Source organism: Chaetodon auriga, chromosome 11 (assembly GCF_051107435.1).
Source record: "Chaetodon auriga isolate fChaAug3 chromosome 11, fChaAug3.hap1, whole genome shotgun sequence".
Classification (NCBI taxonomy): domain Eukaryota; kingdom Metazoa; phylum Chordata; class Actinopteri; order Chaetodontiformes; family Chaetodontidae; genus Chaetodon; species Chaetodon auriga.
The window spans coordinates 20,976,189-20,991,496 of NC_135084.1; the positions used below are offsets into that span (position 1 = coordinate 20,976,189).

General features: G+C 41.5%; 3 protein-coding genes across 5 annotated transcripts in view; 1 reads left to right on the forward strand and 2 right to left on the reverse strand.

Moving 5' to 3' along the window:
- Window positions 1–2,440, reverse strand: part of kcnh1a (potassium voltage-gated channel, subfamily H (eag-related), member 1a) — a 36,784-nt gene extending 34,344 nt beyond the window's left edge. For all 3 annotated transcript variants that reach the window (XM_076743464.1, XM_076743463.1, XM_076743465.1), the window contains exon 1: window positions 2,210–2,440. In XM_076743464.1, the coding sequence (XP_076599579.1) occupies window positions 2,210–2,282 (73 nt within the window). In that variant the 5' untranslated portion in view covers window positions 2,283–2,440. The remainder of the gene's footprint in view (window positions 1–2,209) is intronic.
- Window positions 2,441–4,724: 2,284 nt separating this feature from the next.
- Window positions 4,725–9,055, reverse strand: mrpl57 (mitochondrial ribosomal protein L57). The gene is made up of 2 exons (XM_076743939.1): window positions 8,923–9,055; window positions 4,725–5,292 (listed from the first exon to the last, which is right to left on the reverse strand). The coding sequence occupies exon 2, from the start codon at window positions 5,275–5,277 to the stop codon at window positions 4,969–4,971; it is 309 nt and encodes a 102-aa protein (XP_076600054.1). The 5' UTR covers window positions 5,278–5,292; window positions 8,923–9,055; the 3' UTR covers window positions 4,725–4,968.
- A 364-nt stretch (window positions 9,056–9,419) lies between these two features.
- On the forward strand, window positions 9,420–14,824 carry LOC143328474 (cytochrome P450 3A30-like). The gene is made up of 13 exons (XM_076743626.1): window positions 9,420–9,644; window positions 9,811–9,904; window positions 10,123–10,172; window positions 10,391–10,490; window positions 11,058–11,171; window positions 11,323–11,408; window positions 11,522–11,664; window positions 11,757–11,881; window positions 12,302–12,386; window positions 12,730–12,890; window positions 12,990–13,216; window positions 13,658–13,820; window positions 13,925–14,824. The coding sequence occupies exons 1-13, from the start codon at window positions 9,574–9,576 to the stop codon at window positions 13,997–13,999; spliced, it is 1,494 nt and encodes a 497-aa protein (XP_076599741.1). The 5' UTR covers window positions 9,420–9,573; the 3' UTR covers window positions 14,000–14,824.
- Window positions 14,825–15,308: the final 484 nt, after the last annotated feature.

Consider the following 15,308-nt stretch of genomic DNA (forward strand, 5'->3'; position numbering starts at 1 on the left):
AATAGTGCACAACCAGCAGCACCAGTAGGCTATTCATGCTAGCACTGGTTTCACCAGTAAGCCGCCCACATCTTCCACTCACCGCTCAACATTTCAACATAATAAACTCCATACAGTGTAGCTACATATGATATCAGTAGCTTAATGTGTGAACAAAAAAATTAATTTAGTGGATCTCAGGGGTCCTAGATGTCCGTTAAATGGTCCCTTATTTTGCACCGCAGCTACATTTCATATGAGCGTTCTGGTTTCTTTTCCATTTGAGTATTTACTGACTCTCAAATGAAACAGAGTCCTCATTGTTATGTCTCATACTCGTGTCTTTCCCGCTGTGCTGTGAAAAACGAGTGACTGAAAGTCACAAAAAAAGGAATATTTCATTGTTTGTGAACGCCCACCCGCCGCTGTGTCTCTCACAAGCCACTCCACTTTCTCGGTGACATCCTGCAGATTACAGTCTCGGCTCTTTTGTTTCTAGCTTTGGAGAGATTTACTGCTTGCTAATCCATGGACCGCCCAAGGTCGTAAGAGAAACATATGCATGTGCTTCTTTTGTTCTTAAAGGATGGATTTTCCTTTTTTTTAATATGTTATATACCTTAGGGAGCGAGATTCCCACACTGCTCATCTAAAAGCCTCGTTCTGGAGAGATGCATTCACCCTTTCCGAACAAGTTGTTCCCTTCTGTCATAACCCATTTTAATGTAGATATGTGCAACAGAAGCTGTTGCAACAGCAGACTGACAGCGAGGCCAAGGGGGTGCGTACACTGACACACACGTCCGTTTGACATGCTTCTGGGAGCTCTGACCGTGAGTGAAAAAATACCCAAGCCTTACTGTAACCAAACCTCATTTAAAAAAGAGGCCATTATAGCTTGAGTCAATTAGCTGGCGTGTATCCAATATTGTCGTGACAGACACACACACAAAGCTGTTGCTTGCGTTTCACAGTTAGCTGTCCGGTGCCATAACTCTCCAGCCTGTCCTGTCACTTCCTGTTGGATCTAATAAAACAGAAAGGCTTACTGACAACCACGTCCAAAAATACAGTAAGGCTTCCATCAGGGTTTGGTAAATTTCAGCTGTCAAATACACGCGGTTATTTGCGTTCACGTTCAGACAGCAGACTGTACACTAACAGGCTGAGATTAACTGCATTTGTCTCAGTAACATAACGAGTTATAGACTTTTTCTTTTTCAGAAGATAAAGGAAATATGCACATTTTAGAGTTGGAACTCATCACTGACATTAATCTTGCATACTGTGATATTTAACATGTTTTAATTACTTTCTGGTAATGTGTGTCAGGAGTTGTAAAACTTTTTAGGTTAGATGAAAGCCATGAAATCAACTTAACCACTTTAATGCATTTGGCCATAACAATCCTCCCTGCTGGTTGATGGTATTTGATTGGTGATGCCTGTGCTAGAATGTCCACACTGGGAATCAGAAGACGGTGCAGTGTTTTTTAGGGCTTGATTTTGTGTCAGTGCCGTTATTATCCACACAATTAAAAGTGCAAAAGAAGAAACGTGTGCAGCAGTGATAATAAGGCACAGCTCGAGGTTATTCAGTTTCAGACTTATTCAGATTTGGCTGGTTAATATTCAAAGGATAGACATGAGCAACAAGAGCCTAATGGTTTAATTCCAAGCCAATCTGTAGCTTAAAGGGGAATCATTGTGCATAATATCAATATATTAATAATAATAAAGGCTCGAGTCTGTTCACATTGAAGATCATCCTGATCTCTGACACAAAGCTGCACCTTCAGCCTACATGATTTTAAAAATCCGAATATTTGCACTTCACTCACGCATAGAGACAGAAGAAATCCCAAGAATCCACATTTCTGCTCTATATAATTATTCAATTAAGACTTGCAGAGACCTTACGCAATTAGTTGTAAGTCTAACCTGCTGTCTTCACCGCTTCACTCCTGCAGGGTCTCCCAACTGGGAGCAGGAGCACAAAACTGTCGTTCTGAAAATTATTACACTAACTGAATTAATGGGACACTAACTTTTAACACTACATTGTTAACGCGCATGCAGGTGACGGTTTTATCTCTTATTAGGCTCCATTTTTTACATTTCGTTAATTAGTTGATCAGACAGGCTGTCGGACAATTTATGTGCCTGCTCTCTAACACAGATTTAGTTTGAAACCTTTCAGTTCAGCGCACCATATCGATCCTCATCCTTACCGTTCGACCGTCTCACAATATTCTCCAAAAAAGTATTCTGAGGGGCCACAAGTCCCCGGCGGCCCCCCGCCATCCTGCCTCCTCACTCAGGCGTCTGCAGGTGAATGTGTGCCCCTCGATCCCCCGCTTGTCTTCATGGTCTCTGCGGCTCTGAGGCGTGATTTCTTGGAGAGGAGCTGCTCGTCTGCTCTCCTCATTAGCTGCCTCCTCCTCGGCCCGGCGCGCTGCGTTGGCGCCTCAGCATCCAGGAGACGAAAACAACGCCTGGGCTGAAGGCGGCGGAGGGGCAGCGGCTCTGCGCCTCCGCCTGCACGGCGAACGGCGCCGGAGCGCCACCTTCCGGCCAACATGTCTGCAAACTCTGGGAACATTTAGTCAAGCGCTGTACTTTGATTACATTTAATTACATTTTCTGCTACTTAAAACTTCCACAACGATCCAGTTTAGAGAGGAATATTGTACTTCTTACTCCACTACATTCATTTCACATATAAAATACATGGTCTCTTATAAAAATGCATTGTTTGAGATGAAATCAGTGGTTTCCAACCACTCCAAAAAAAAAAGAGCAGTTCGGGGCCTTTGTCAAGTTTCTGAGTGGTTGGCAGAGAGAGGTTTCATGAACCTCTGACCTGGCTTCATTTAAATGACTGTTGAAAGATGAATGTTAGAAAACAGCACAGAGAAAAAACTTTCTTTCCTACACCGTTAATCATCTCACAGCCCCTCAGATTTACCATGTGACCCTCTGTTGGGGCCCGATACCTCAACCAGCTCCAGCAGTAAAATGCTGCTTACATATTGTTGCATTACTAATAAGGTAATATCAAACACAGCAACGTGTCGATCAATTATTAATCTTATTAATAATGAGTTGGTTTGTGACTTTATTTTTCCTGTGAGCATTATTTTTATTTTACCCGCCGACATGATCGTCTCCTTTATATTTATGAACTGTTGTTTGATTTAAGCTGACGCAATTCAGATTTTTGTTCAAGAATTCATCCTTGGTATATTTGGCACAGTAAAACAACGAAAAGCTAATTTCAGTCTTAAGTGTGAGACCTGAGTTAGGAGAGCTTCCTTCAGTCCACCGTGGAGGGTTCTGCTCAGTGTTTCATGGACTAATCGCTTCGAGTCAGGTTCCTGAAATGGGCGTCCCAGTGGAGGAGCATTACTAAGGCATGTGGATTTATTCCATTTTGCAGTGCTGCCTGTGAAAGTGCCCTATCACAGGCAGCATTTCCCCACCAGCTCATTAATCCTGTTCAATTATTTTGGACCCTGCAGTGCCCATACTCAGACGGATCTCAAATAAAGCTTCTGGTGGCAACATTACCATCAAAATTACACAAGTAGAAAGAACAAAGGACGGTATGAAAGGTTTCTCACACCTGTGGTTCCTCTGCTGCTTCTCTACCCTCTCAGTTCGTTCACTGGGTTCACCTGTTGTCGCAGGTGTAAATCAGACTGGATGGCTCCTACGGACAACGGCAAATCACATTTATGTCAAACCAATTAAAAAGGTTACAAATAGCAGAGCCGTGCCGTTGTTTGTCCACTTAGCAGCGGTGCAGCTCACAGAGGAAACCACATCACATCGATCTCTTTAAAAGTTCTGGTTGCATGAACATTAAACAAATTGCTTATGGCACACTGTAATGTAGCTGTGAGCAGATATGTGTTTATTAACGTAACTGTCAGCAGTTCTAACCCATAAGTGGGCTACAGTAACGCTCAAAATACCCTTACATGTGCTACATCACAGTGTCATAAACTACTTGTACATACTTTACTGCTTATAAATTGGAAATAGGCCATGTGCAGGGCTCCATGTAAGGGCCGAGGATGACCGAGCCAGTGTTTGCTTTGTTTTATGGTGCAAGTTATGAAGGTGCAAGAGACGATGCTAATGACGACCTGCAGTCATGTGCTTGCGTTGGAGTGATAAAGTTCACGCAATGGTAATAACTGTTATCAGATAAGTCACTGACACAGTATCTTGCATGCGAAGGTCAATTTCCTGCACAATGTCCAACACTGAATCAACCCAGTAAACTAGCCACTAACGATAATAATGCCAGCGCGGCCTATTTTACCAAACAGAAGCACATTACTGATAGTAGATTTAACAGAATGACAATGAAGTGAGAACATTTCCATGAACCTTGAAAATGTGTTCCTTCCTGCTTTTTCTAACTTCAAAGGTTCAAAGGGATTAAACACTTTAATTCCAGCTACAATTGGGCTCACTGACAGTCACAACCCTTCAGTACATGAAATGTAAAACAGTAGAACGCATTCAGCTATATTACAGTGAAATTAACCCTTTGTAAAATCACAGAATTTGGTCCCAAACTCCCCCGACACTTTATATAATTCCTCCAGCATTTTCCTCATGGACTACACTTCAGCAGTTCATATAATGATAGAGAATTGAAAATCAGTGGGAAGCCTGTTTTTCTCAACTCGAAAGTGCATTTTGTTAATGAGCGCTAAAATAAGGACTCACAGATTGAATGCGGAGCAGCTTTTATCTGAAGCAGGAGCACCGAATGTGGAGCAGTTACAGTCGTGTTGCAGCGTGGTTTCAGTCTGTGATAGAAACCACCAACAGTTGACACATTTCTTAAAACAGTCCACTGTGGATTTGACTGACGACTTTTCATAGTAGAAGTCCCACTTAACAGAGTTTTCTTACACACAAACATGCTGTAACCTTCTAAAGACAGTCTTTGCTTGCTGTTTCTCTGTTCACATTAACTTGACCATGTCTTGGTGATTTTCAGATGACTCAGGTGATCTGTGATGTGTTTGTGTTCGGGGAAATTGGCAAATTTGGCCTCCTTGATCTCGAGCCAGCTCCGGGCTCTGCGCTCTGCGGCGTGGCCGTACTCCTGCTCCTCAGTCATGTACGGCCGGCTGATCCAGTACTCGTTTTCAGCCTCGCGTTCCAGATTCTTCAGCATGTTGCGCTTCATCTGCCAGGTAATTTGTCGTGGACGGCGATACTTTCCAATCCACTGCTTCCCAGAGATGCCTTTCAACAGGTTGAGCGTGAGAAACATGGTGGCGAGATATTTCTGAAAAGTCAAAACAGTTAACAAAAAAAAAAGAAAAAAAAGACGTATATCAGCGATGGCTAAGATGACTGTGGTACTGTTCGTGCCAGAAATATGGTGTTCAGTACAGGTATTGTGCACTAATCATATGACCATCACAACCACCAGAACAGTACAGAAGTGTTCAGCATTGCAGGTCTTTTCCACAGCAGACATTTTGATTTGTGTAGTAGGAAAAGCAAAGGTGTTACTAATTACACTAATGTCAGCTCTGTTGTATTCTGGGAATAACAATCTGCCAGAAAATTATAAATTATACACCTATTTAATTAAACACTATTGTCATAGACCTCTGTCACTGTCCTTGCTCTCAGCACAGCCAATCAGCATCCCTCCTTCGGTGATTGCATTATTTAGCTGTGCACTTTTCTAAAGAAGGATACAAACAACATTTCCTGAGCAGAGGTGAACTGCACTTTCACACTGGCTGAAGATTGTCGAGTGTCATAATGTTACAGGCGACAGTTCCTTTCATGCCTTCATTAGATGGCGACAGTAGAAAAAAAATTACAAAATGTGATCTGAAATGTCGATGTGCACCTTCAGAGTCACAGGCGTAAGTAATATGCAACAAAAGAAACAGAAGGTAATGGCGATGCTGATCAATTACAGTGTGTACACACTGACAGGCTCTAAGATCTAATCATCCAACATTAGTGAAAACACCTGTGTGGGTGGATCATCAGTGTGGAGGGACTTTAAGAAACCATGTCACAAAAAAAATCCTGCAAAATAGAATCAAGTCAAGTAAAGAGAAATCAATTCTCAAGCTCGATTTTTGTGATGATATCAGTTATCATTTGACACCAAAATAAAAATAATCAGAAATTTTACCAAAGTGTTTTACCACAGAAAAGGGTTACATGCCCTTGACATTGTCCCATCTTTGCAGATCACTGTGTATTTACTACAACCAGACATTTGACCCATTTATTCTGTGTGTCATGCAAGTGTAGACTCCTTCAGCACTGTTTTGGAAAATGCAAATCAGATAAGCTACAGTGGGTAAACTACAACCTACTGAGACCTGCAAAGAAGTTGTATCACCAGCACTGATAAGGTTACTTATTGTTGATCCATCACACGCTGAGTCATAGATTTAGGCTAGTTTACGACAGTGCGTGACAATGACATCACATCAACAACTTTATCGCCACACGCTTAGGTGGGGTACTGTATAAGAAGTCAAAAGTGTAACAGTACAAAGTGTTTAAAGCAGCTACAACAAATAGGTTTTCATTAATGAGGATTTGTATGATTACCTGGGAGGAGTCACTGGACCCAAAACAGAAAAGCTGCAGGCTGTAATGCCAAAACAAGGCTTTACGGCCTGCAACTTTTATGTTTTAGGTCACTCTCACGCTGTGATTTCTGCCAAGGCAGCTGCTTTCAGCGAATAACTCCTAAATAATAACCTGTGCACGAGCTGCTCAGTTACTGGAGACTAAAACAGAACTTGAAGGGGAGTGAAGATTTGACTTACATTCACAAGGTGACCAGAAACATGACTCCAAATGAGTGACAACGTTTCTGGATGTGTAAATAAGCCACTGTTTGCTAACATATTCACCATGTGGACGTTAATGGTGATAATGATGTCAATGTTGTCTTCACAGCTTTTTTCCACAGCCCCAAAGTGGCCAAAAATACTAAATTAAATGAAAATCAGTTATTGCAGGATTAGCAATAGATTAAGAAATAGCTCAAACCATGGAAAACACACCTGTAGATACTACAATAATCATAATCAATTAAGTTTGATTGAAATAAGTAATGAGCACGCATTGAAAACAGTCATTTTTTCACAGCAGACATTTTGCTTTGCCATATCAGGAGGAGCCTGGATGTAAATGACAACAATAAATAATGGTAAAAGTGTCAGTGAGGCATCGTGGACAATATAAGGGTCCTGCAGCTGCAACACCTTAATCAGCAGCACCTTAAGTTTAGTAACTACATCATGCCCATGCGAAATACCAAACATTCAAACAGTCATACACTCCGTTGCTAGTTGACTGAAACCTCACTTACATAAATGAGATGAACAACACATTGCACCTCTCTGTGTAGCCCAATACAATGCAGCAGCAGCACTACAAACTGCAGCCTCCGAAGTGATCAATGAGCTAAATCAACGCCTCTCTTAAACAGCTCGAAATTCACTTATATCATTAAGTGTCAACATTAACTAGCAGAAGCGTGAGGTCCCCAAAGCTACAGCGACAGTGCTAGCATGTGCAGAAGATTCCCTGATTGTCTACCCCAACGCGGGACTATCCCCGGTCGGCACTCTCCCGCTAGCCAGACTATCGAGCCCACCGACATATAACGGAGCTAGTTATCTTTTTTTATGTTAGTTTTTTGTTACGTACAAGTGTATTTGACATATAATTAGTGACATATTGTTTCAAATACACCTACAGTATGACCATTAGCCTATGAATTGACTTTGTCGTTACGTTTTAACAAGTGGTGGATAAATCCTCTTTCCGTTTCCGGTCAGTTAACGTCACATCACAGATACTCTTGAGTTCGCCATGCCTCTGGTTTGGTAGTACGATGTACTGTATCCTTCGTTCAGTATCTGTGGTAGTAGTTGTAGTAGTAGTAGTAGTAGTAGTTGTTGTTGTTGTTGTAGGCCTAGTAATCAGGGATGGGCAAAGATACATCTAAAAGTATTCCCAAATACAATGCGAAGTACCCAGCATTAAAACAGCCTATAAGTGCACAACATTAACTGTGCATTTATGAAACAGCTAGAAATTATGGTAAAGTAATTATGAAACGGTTAGAAAATAAGGCTACAAGATGCACAGCAGTAACTGTATCTATTTCTAACAGTTACAGTGCTGGGTATTTTGCATTAGTGTTTTGAAATACTTTTATCTGTATCTTTGCCCATCACTGGTAACAATAATATCAACAAATGATAGGACTAATAATGATCACAACCCTTTCCTATAATACTTATACTAGTATGTTACCAATCACCTAATCTTTCTAGCATTATATTTGTCTGCATATATATATATATATATATATATATATATATATATTTATATTTATATTTATTTATTTTATTTATTTTTTTTTTTCTAACTCCCGACAATTTATGCGTGTAGAAAAGAGCGAACAACAACTCCGGACTAGCAAACCAGTCCTATTACTGGCCAAGAACGTCCTGTTACTGGCATTACTGCCGCTTTTATCCAGTAGTGTTATTCTTACTGGAGTGGTGTGTTAAGAAATAATACGTGTGCCAATACATAATATATGCTATAAATGACACGAATACGTGAAATATAATCAGGGGGCAGTGTATATATATGATAATACGTGAAATATAATCCGGCGGGATAGATCGTCTAAACCACCTGGGGCTACGCGTCCGTGAGCGAACTCAGTTGGGAGTCTCCGTCTGTCTACCGTGCAAGAAAGCTAACTTATGTTTGCTAACATTAGCCAAGTTGACGTGCAATGTTACGCTAGCTTAGCCGTAGGCTAACGTTACAAATCAAGGGCAGCATGTAAACGCCAGTATTTGACGCTCATAACGAACATTAATTTATAAACTGCATATCTGCGCCTTACCTCGCTTTCCAAAAATGTTATTCTCTTGCCGACCGAAGGTTTAAAAACACCCAAAATGAAACAGCTTGAGGACGAAGACAACCAGGTTTTACCGTGTGAGACGTAGGGACGGGGTCATTGATAGTATTTCCGGGTTATCTACGGCGTAGGAAAAGGTTCAAACATGTCTTGTTCCTGTTTGTATATCTCGCGCTTTGTAGCTTATTTATCGAGAAGCGTAAACTTTTAGCTACTCAATTCCACTCTTTTTAGACATAAAATGTTAGATTAGGTCTAATTCTATTAAGGGAGAGACATTCCTTGACACTTGACTACTTGAGCTCCGGCTCGTACAGGAGCATCGTATACACTAACACAACATTGACCCCATTTTATTGGAATTATTGCACGTTGCTGCACCCCTAAACCACTAAGAAGAAAAGGAAAACTCGACAACCAAAATATGAAAAACTGGAATTAATCCATATTGAATGTGTGTGTGGCTTTAAATGTTTTTTATGGAAATAAAGTTCGGAAGCGCTTTACTGACCCTGAACCTCAGTCTCTGAACTCCTCCCCTCCGCCTGCCGATTATAAGGTCACTTGAGTCCTTCTCCAGTTCCTCATTTTCCGTGAGGCTTCTGTCAGTTCCTCTCCGGACACCAAGTCAACATGTTTCCCTTTTCATGGTTTTCAGGGACCACCTGGACTTTGCTGGCTCTCGTTTTCACCCTGTTGTTGCTGTGAGTACTCTCTGCATCTGTTTCTTGGTCGTCATATGCAGGATTGTTGTGGCCTTTTTACAGTCTGACAGTGAGGATTGTTTGTTAAGCTGCGTTCATATTGACCCCTGTTTATGTAACAAAGTATAACTGTCTTATTTATTTATTTACTTTTACTTTTTTACAGGTATGGCATTTGGCCATATAAGTTTTTCAAAAAGCTGGGAATACACGGACCAAGGCCTCTACCTTATGTAGGAACTGTTTTGTACTTCAGAAAGGTAAGGCACACATGAACCAACACAAACCTTAGAAATGAGGATATATGTGTCCTTGTCATGTATATATTTGATGATAATGAAAGCCTTTTTCCTAAGATATAACTCAGCAGTAACCTGCCTTGCACTCACTGCTTGGCTTATCTATAAATTTTATGAGTGTACCTGTTCAAAGCTCTGTGGCGCATTAACCTTTTAACACTTTGTACAATTCATTGCAGGGAATTTCTTTTGACAATGAGTGCCATGCCAAATACGGGGACGTCTGGGGGTGAGTTGTTCCTTCATCTTTTTCAAGGCCAAAAACCTCAGGTGATATCAGTGGTGGAACTGTTTTTATGTAATTTTACCACAACATGCACATACTAAGACATCATTTAGGTTAGTCAGTTATGGATAGCGCTTGGGTACTGTGTAACCCAGTAATAACCCAAATAATCATAATGATAATCACTCTTGATACTGTGATATTGTTGTGTTTTCATGCAGGTTGTTTGAAGGACGATCACCAGTTTTAATGGTGGCGGACCCTGAGATCATTAAAACTGTGATGGTGAAGGAGTGCTACTCTGTGTTTACCAACCGCAGGGTGAGAAACTCTCCTTGCTGCATCTTATCGTGTCTGAAAACTGCGTAACAGCCAGAGCTGTGTTTGCTATTTATCACATTATGTAACTCTGGGAAGTCCCGTAGCCAAGGCAGGGCCATGTTGAGAAACACAGGCCTGATGTGGTTCTCCTGTGTGGCGGCCTCTTGTGTAGCAATCTGTTGTGTGGAAAAACAGTCCGGTAGGGCTGCCGTAGCTTCAACTATCCACACTTAAACAGTGTTTTTTTTTTTTTTTTTGGTCTGTTAGTCCAAAGTGGTGGGTGGGGGGAGGGCTTTGTAATATCCAGGGAATTCAGGAATGTTGGTGTAAACATGGTCCCAGGGTCTCGTTTTCTCTGGAGGGAGTGTGGACATTCCGGTGGAATTTATGTAAAGCAGTTCTGAGATCTGTTTGATTAAAATCACCAGTACAATAAAAATACCGTTCGGTTGGAATGGTGTAGCATGGGACAGTGAAGGTACATACAGATGATTCAGCTCTGAGCAGACACAGTGAGTTTTATGGTCATTCAGTGTAGTTTTCTCATAACTGTACTCATGTTCACAGGACAACACAATTCCAGGACCTATGGATGATGCAATTACAGTCGTTAAAGATGAAAGGTGGAGAAGAATTCGGGGCAGTCTGTCACCGTGTTTCACCAGTGGAAGACTGAAACAGGTCGCCATCATATCTGAGCTCACTAACATGTGACCAAGTTCAGCAATACAAATACATTTATGTATGTCTCCATAGATGAGTCTGCAGTGTGTCTACATGTGTCTTCCTGTTGAATGTACATTAAACATTTCACAACTTTTCTTTCTTGCAGATGATTCCCATCATCACATGCTATGCAGACCGACTCATTCAAAAGCTTGGACAGAGAAATTCGGATGAACCCATCGATGTCAAACAGTACGTTGTTAATCTGTTACAGTGGACCATGTTATGGTTCCGTACATCAGTACACTTAATCAATGTAATGTTAGTTCTGGGAAAATAAACTGCTCTCTTTTTCTCTGCTGTAGATTTGTGGCCCCTTACAGTTTGGATGTGGTGACCAGTGCATCCTTCAGTGTTGAGGCAGACTCCACAAACAATCCAGACGACCCTCTTATTGTTCACCTCAAGAAGATTCTGAACTTCAACTTTCTTTTTATATTTTTGATATGTATGTACCCCTTTCATCTCTGTCACGTGAGATCGTTTGATCATCTGAGCACTTTGGGAACACTATCCAAATGGATTTTGGTCTCTTTTCAGTGATATTTCCCCCTACTGCCCGTCTGCTTAAGCTTCTGAATATTGAGCTAATGTCCAGACCCAGTATGGATTATTTCTACAACATCATTAAGAGATTTAAGGACCAGCATCATGCAGATGATTCTGTAAGTAGAGATTTAAAGGGACGCTTGATATTTTGCAAATGCAATTATTTGCGTAGCTCAGCATAAAACTGGAAACATAGGGAAACAGCTCCCCTAACTCTGACCGTACCATATTTCCCAAAATATTGAATTGTTCCTTTAAACCTTCAGGTTCTGTGGGAAAAGGTGCAGTTTATAAAAATCCTCTCTGCACTATGCTATTTGAAGGGGTGTGAATAAAACGCGACATCTGTGATGAACATGAAGGAGTCTATCAGTGTGTCAGGTGTCATGTCGGTTTTATTCACACCCCTTCTAATGAAATGTTACCATACCTTCTAACTTTTGTCTGCTGTCATTCAAATTGATATTACTTATCACATTTCAGTAGGTTTGGTATTAATTTTGTGTCAATGTTGAATGTTTTTTGTGCTGGTCTAGATTCGAGCAGACTTCCTGCAGGTGATGATTGACAATGAGATACCAGAATCAGAGACAAAGAATGAACAAGATCAGCCAAGTAAAGGTGGGCTTTCTCCACAGTATTACTCCATTAATGTCGAGGTAACACTAAGAGTCGAAGGCTCTAGACACAGTCTAACGTGCTTAACATGATGTTTATTCATTTATCCAAAGAAGCAAACAGCCATGATTTTTGAGGGGAGTTGTAAGTAAGCCGGCAGTAGCCGAGTGTAGTGGATGGGCTCGGGTGTATGCTTTGACCTGTCCCAGATGTAGAATGGGCCGGAGCCATTACCAGTGCAAGTACCAGTGCTCTGACAGGGATCAGAGCAGAGTGCGTATGTATTTAGTGTGAAGAAACGTCTCAGCTTGTCAAATGAATTTTCTTTTGCGTTGTTTTCTTGTAGGTTTGACTGAACATGAGATACTTTCCCAGGCCTTCATTTTCATCTTTGGTGGATATGAGACCACCAGTGTCACTCTCACTTACCTCCTTTACAATCTGGCCATCAACCCTGACGCGCTGAAGACCCTGCATGAAGAGATCGATGCCAGCATACCGAAAGATGTACAGTCATTCTGCATGTGATTTTATTCACCAGCTGACATCAGACAGTATAATGTTTTAATCCTTGTGTGCTTATTTTTGTCTTACTTTCACCTCTAGTCTCCCATTTCGTACGAGGATCTGGTGGGTCTGCAGTATCTGGACCAGGTTCTCTGTGAGTCACAGCGTTTGATCCCCACTGCCCCTCGGCTTGAGAGGATGTGCAAAAAAACTGTCCAGGTCCATGGCCTCACCATCCCTGAAAGAACCCTGGTTGGGATTCCTGTGCATTTGTTACACAAGGACCCACGCTTTTGGAGCTCACCTGAGCTTTTCAGACCAGAGAGGTAAATGTTCCCTGTGCGAAGCTCTCACTCTTTGCATAAATGGATCTGTGAGCAAGAACATTATTTTTGTCCACAAGAAAATGTGATCAATTCGGGAGATGATGTGACAAAATGATCTGCCCATAAGGTCCAGCTGTTGTGGAGCTTTCAGTCATATCACACAATCTCCTTCAGCAGATGGAGTTACACGGTTTTCATGGAATTGTAGATGTTGAGTTTGTAAGTATGTGACATGGAAAAAGAAAACCTTCCTGACCAACAAGTCACCTCCATGTCACAGTGCCAGTATCTTTGTGCCTGACTTAAAATACTACATTAAATAAGTACTGGGTAGAACAGCTTTTATCACACAAACTTGTTCAAGCGTGCATGTCTCTGCGCTCTCAGTGGAGACTCCTTGATCTCAATAGTATCTGTGCGTCTGTCTGTCTGTCTGTGCAGGTTCAGTAAAGACAGCGGGGAGGAGGTGAACCCATATGCGTACATGCCGTTTGGGCTCGGTCCTCGTAACTGCATTGGGATGCGCTTCGCTATCCTCGTCATGAAGATGGTCGTTGTCCGTCTTCTGCAGAAGTACACTTTGGAAACATGCAAAGACACCATGGTAAGAGTGACACTGCACACACAGCAACACACATTCATGTGCATTCAGACGGTCACACTTCCCTCCTGTCATGTCTCTGATATTACTTTCATTTCTTCCTTTAGATTCCGTTGGAGCTTGACTGGAAGTTTCAGCCAAAAATGCCAGTGAAACTCAATTTCGTTCCCAGACAACAGTAGTCCACGAGGGACCGTCTCCAAACATTCCTTCTGAATTCCTGTCAGGCTCATTGTTTTGTAGTTTTTGTTTTAACATGTTGAAACTACTGACAGGAAGACAAAGTCTGTACTTTCTCTGTTTTTCTAGATGTCTCGATGTTTGCAAAATGCAAAAGCACATCACTTTTTATAAATCTTTTTATGGTACAGAACCAACTTCCCTGAGGGGTCCTCCCAAAGGGATCAATGAAGTTCTATCTAATCAAATCTAATCTAGAAGATGAATTTACATGATGTTGTTAAAGACTCACCTCGAGTGTCTTTTGTGAAATATGTATTCTGGATTTGTGACTAGAAAAAGGGACAGTGACTGTAAGACAATGCACAATACTCGGATAATATCTAGAGGACTTCAGTTTTAACTGGAACATATTCCTGCAGGATGTTTTTTTGTAAGAGAATGTACAACAAGTTGATCCAAACACCCACAGTGTGTTTCTTGTATCACAGCAGACACCTAAATTCCAGTTTACAGCAGCACCAATAAAGCAGATAGAGTAGTGTAACACAGAATTATAGATAGTATTTACAAACCACTATGTACAGATTATTGCACAGATTATTGCACAGGTAATTCACAGGTTACTTGGAGCAGTTTTTGTTGTGTGGTCTGACAGCTGCAGGAGGGAATGACCTGCAATGCCGCTCCTTCACACACTTTGGATGTAGCATCCTGTCACTGATGGAGCTCCTCTCCCCCACCAGTCACTCTTTATGCCAAAATCTGTCCATTCACACATTAAACTGTTAACTTCATGATCAAATAAAATTATAACTGCATAAGAAGCTGCTGGCCTTTGTCAACTGCTAACTTCAGGTATGTGTGTGTAGCTCTACCATTGATGGTAGACCATCATCATTGGTGTTTGTCTCCACCTGGTGGCGACTGAGCTTCTCTGGCGACACCTGCGACCAACTGCCCATGAACTGTTTTGCTGACTTTACTGATAATAAGCATTTCCGCAGTTCTAGTTAAACCTTTTTTTTTTTTTTTTTTTAAAAAGGCCTGTTTATTGCAGTTAATACGTTTTCCAGGAGGTCAGCGATTGTGTGATGGGCTGTCAAGCCTGTCAATCATCTCAGCTACCAATGACAGTGATGTGTGTCAGATAGCGCACCTGTGATTGGCAGAGAGTTATGCGAATGAGTAGGGCACGCTGTGACACAGGTAGGTTTGTTGTTTCCTGTTTGCGGAAGCTCACAGTACCATGTGTTCAGTCAGTGAGTGAACAAAGAGCGGTGAAACCACCGTGTAGTAGCTTCAGTACGT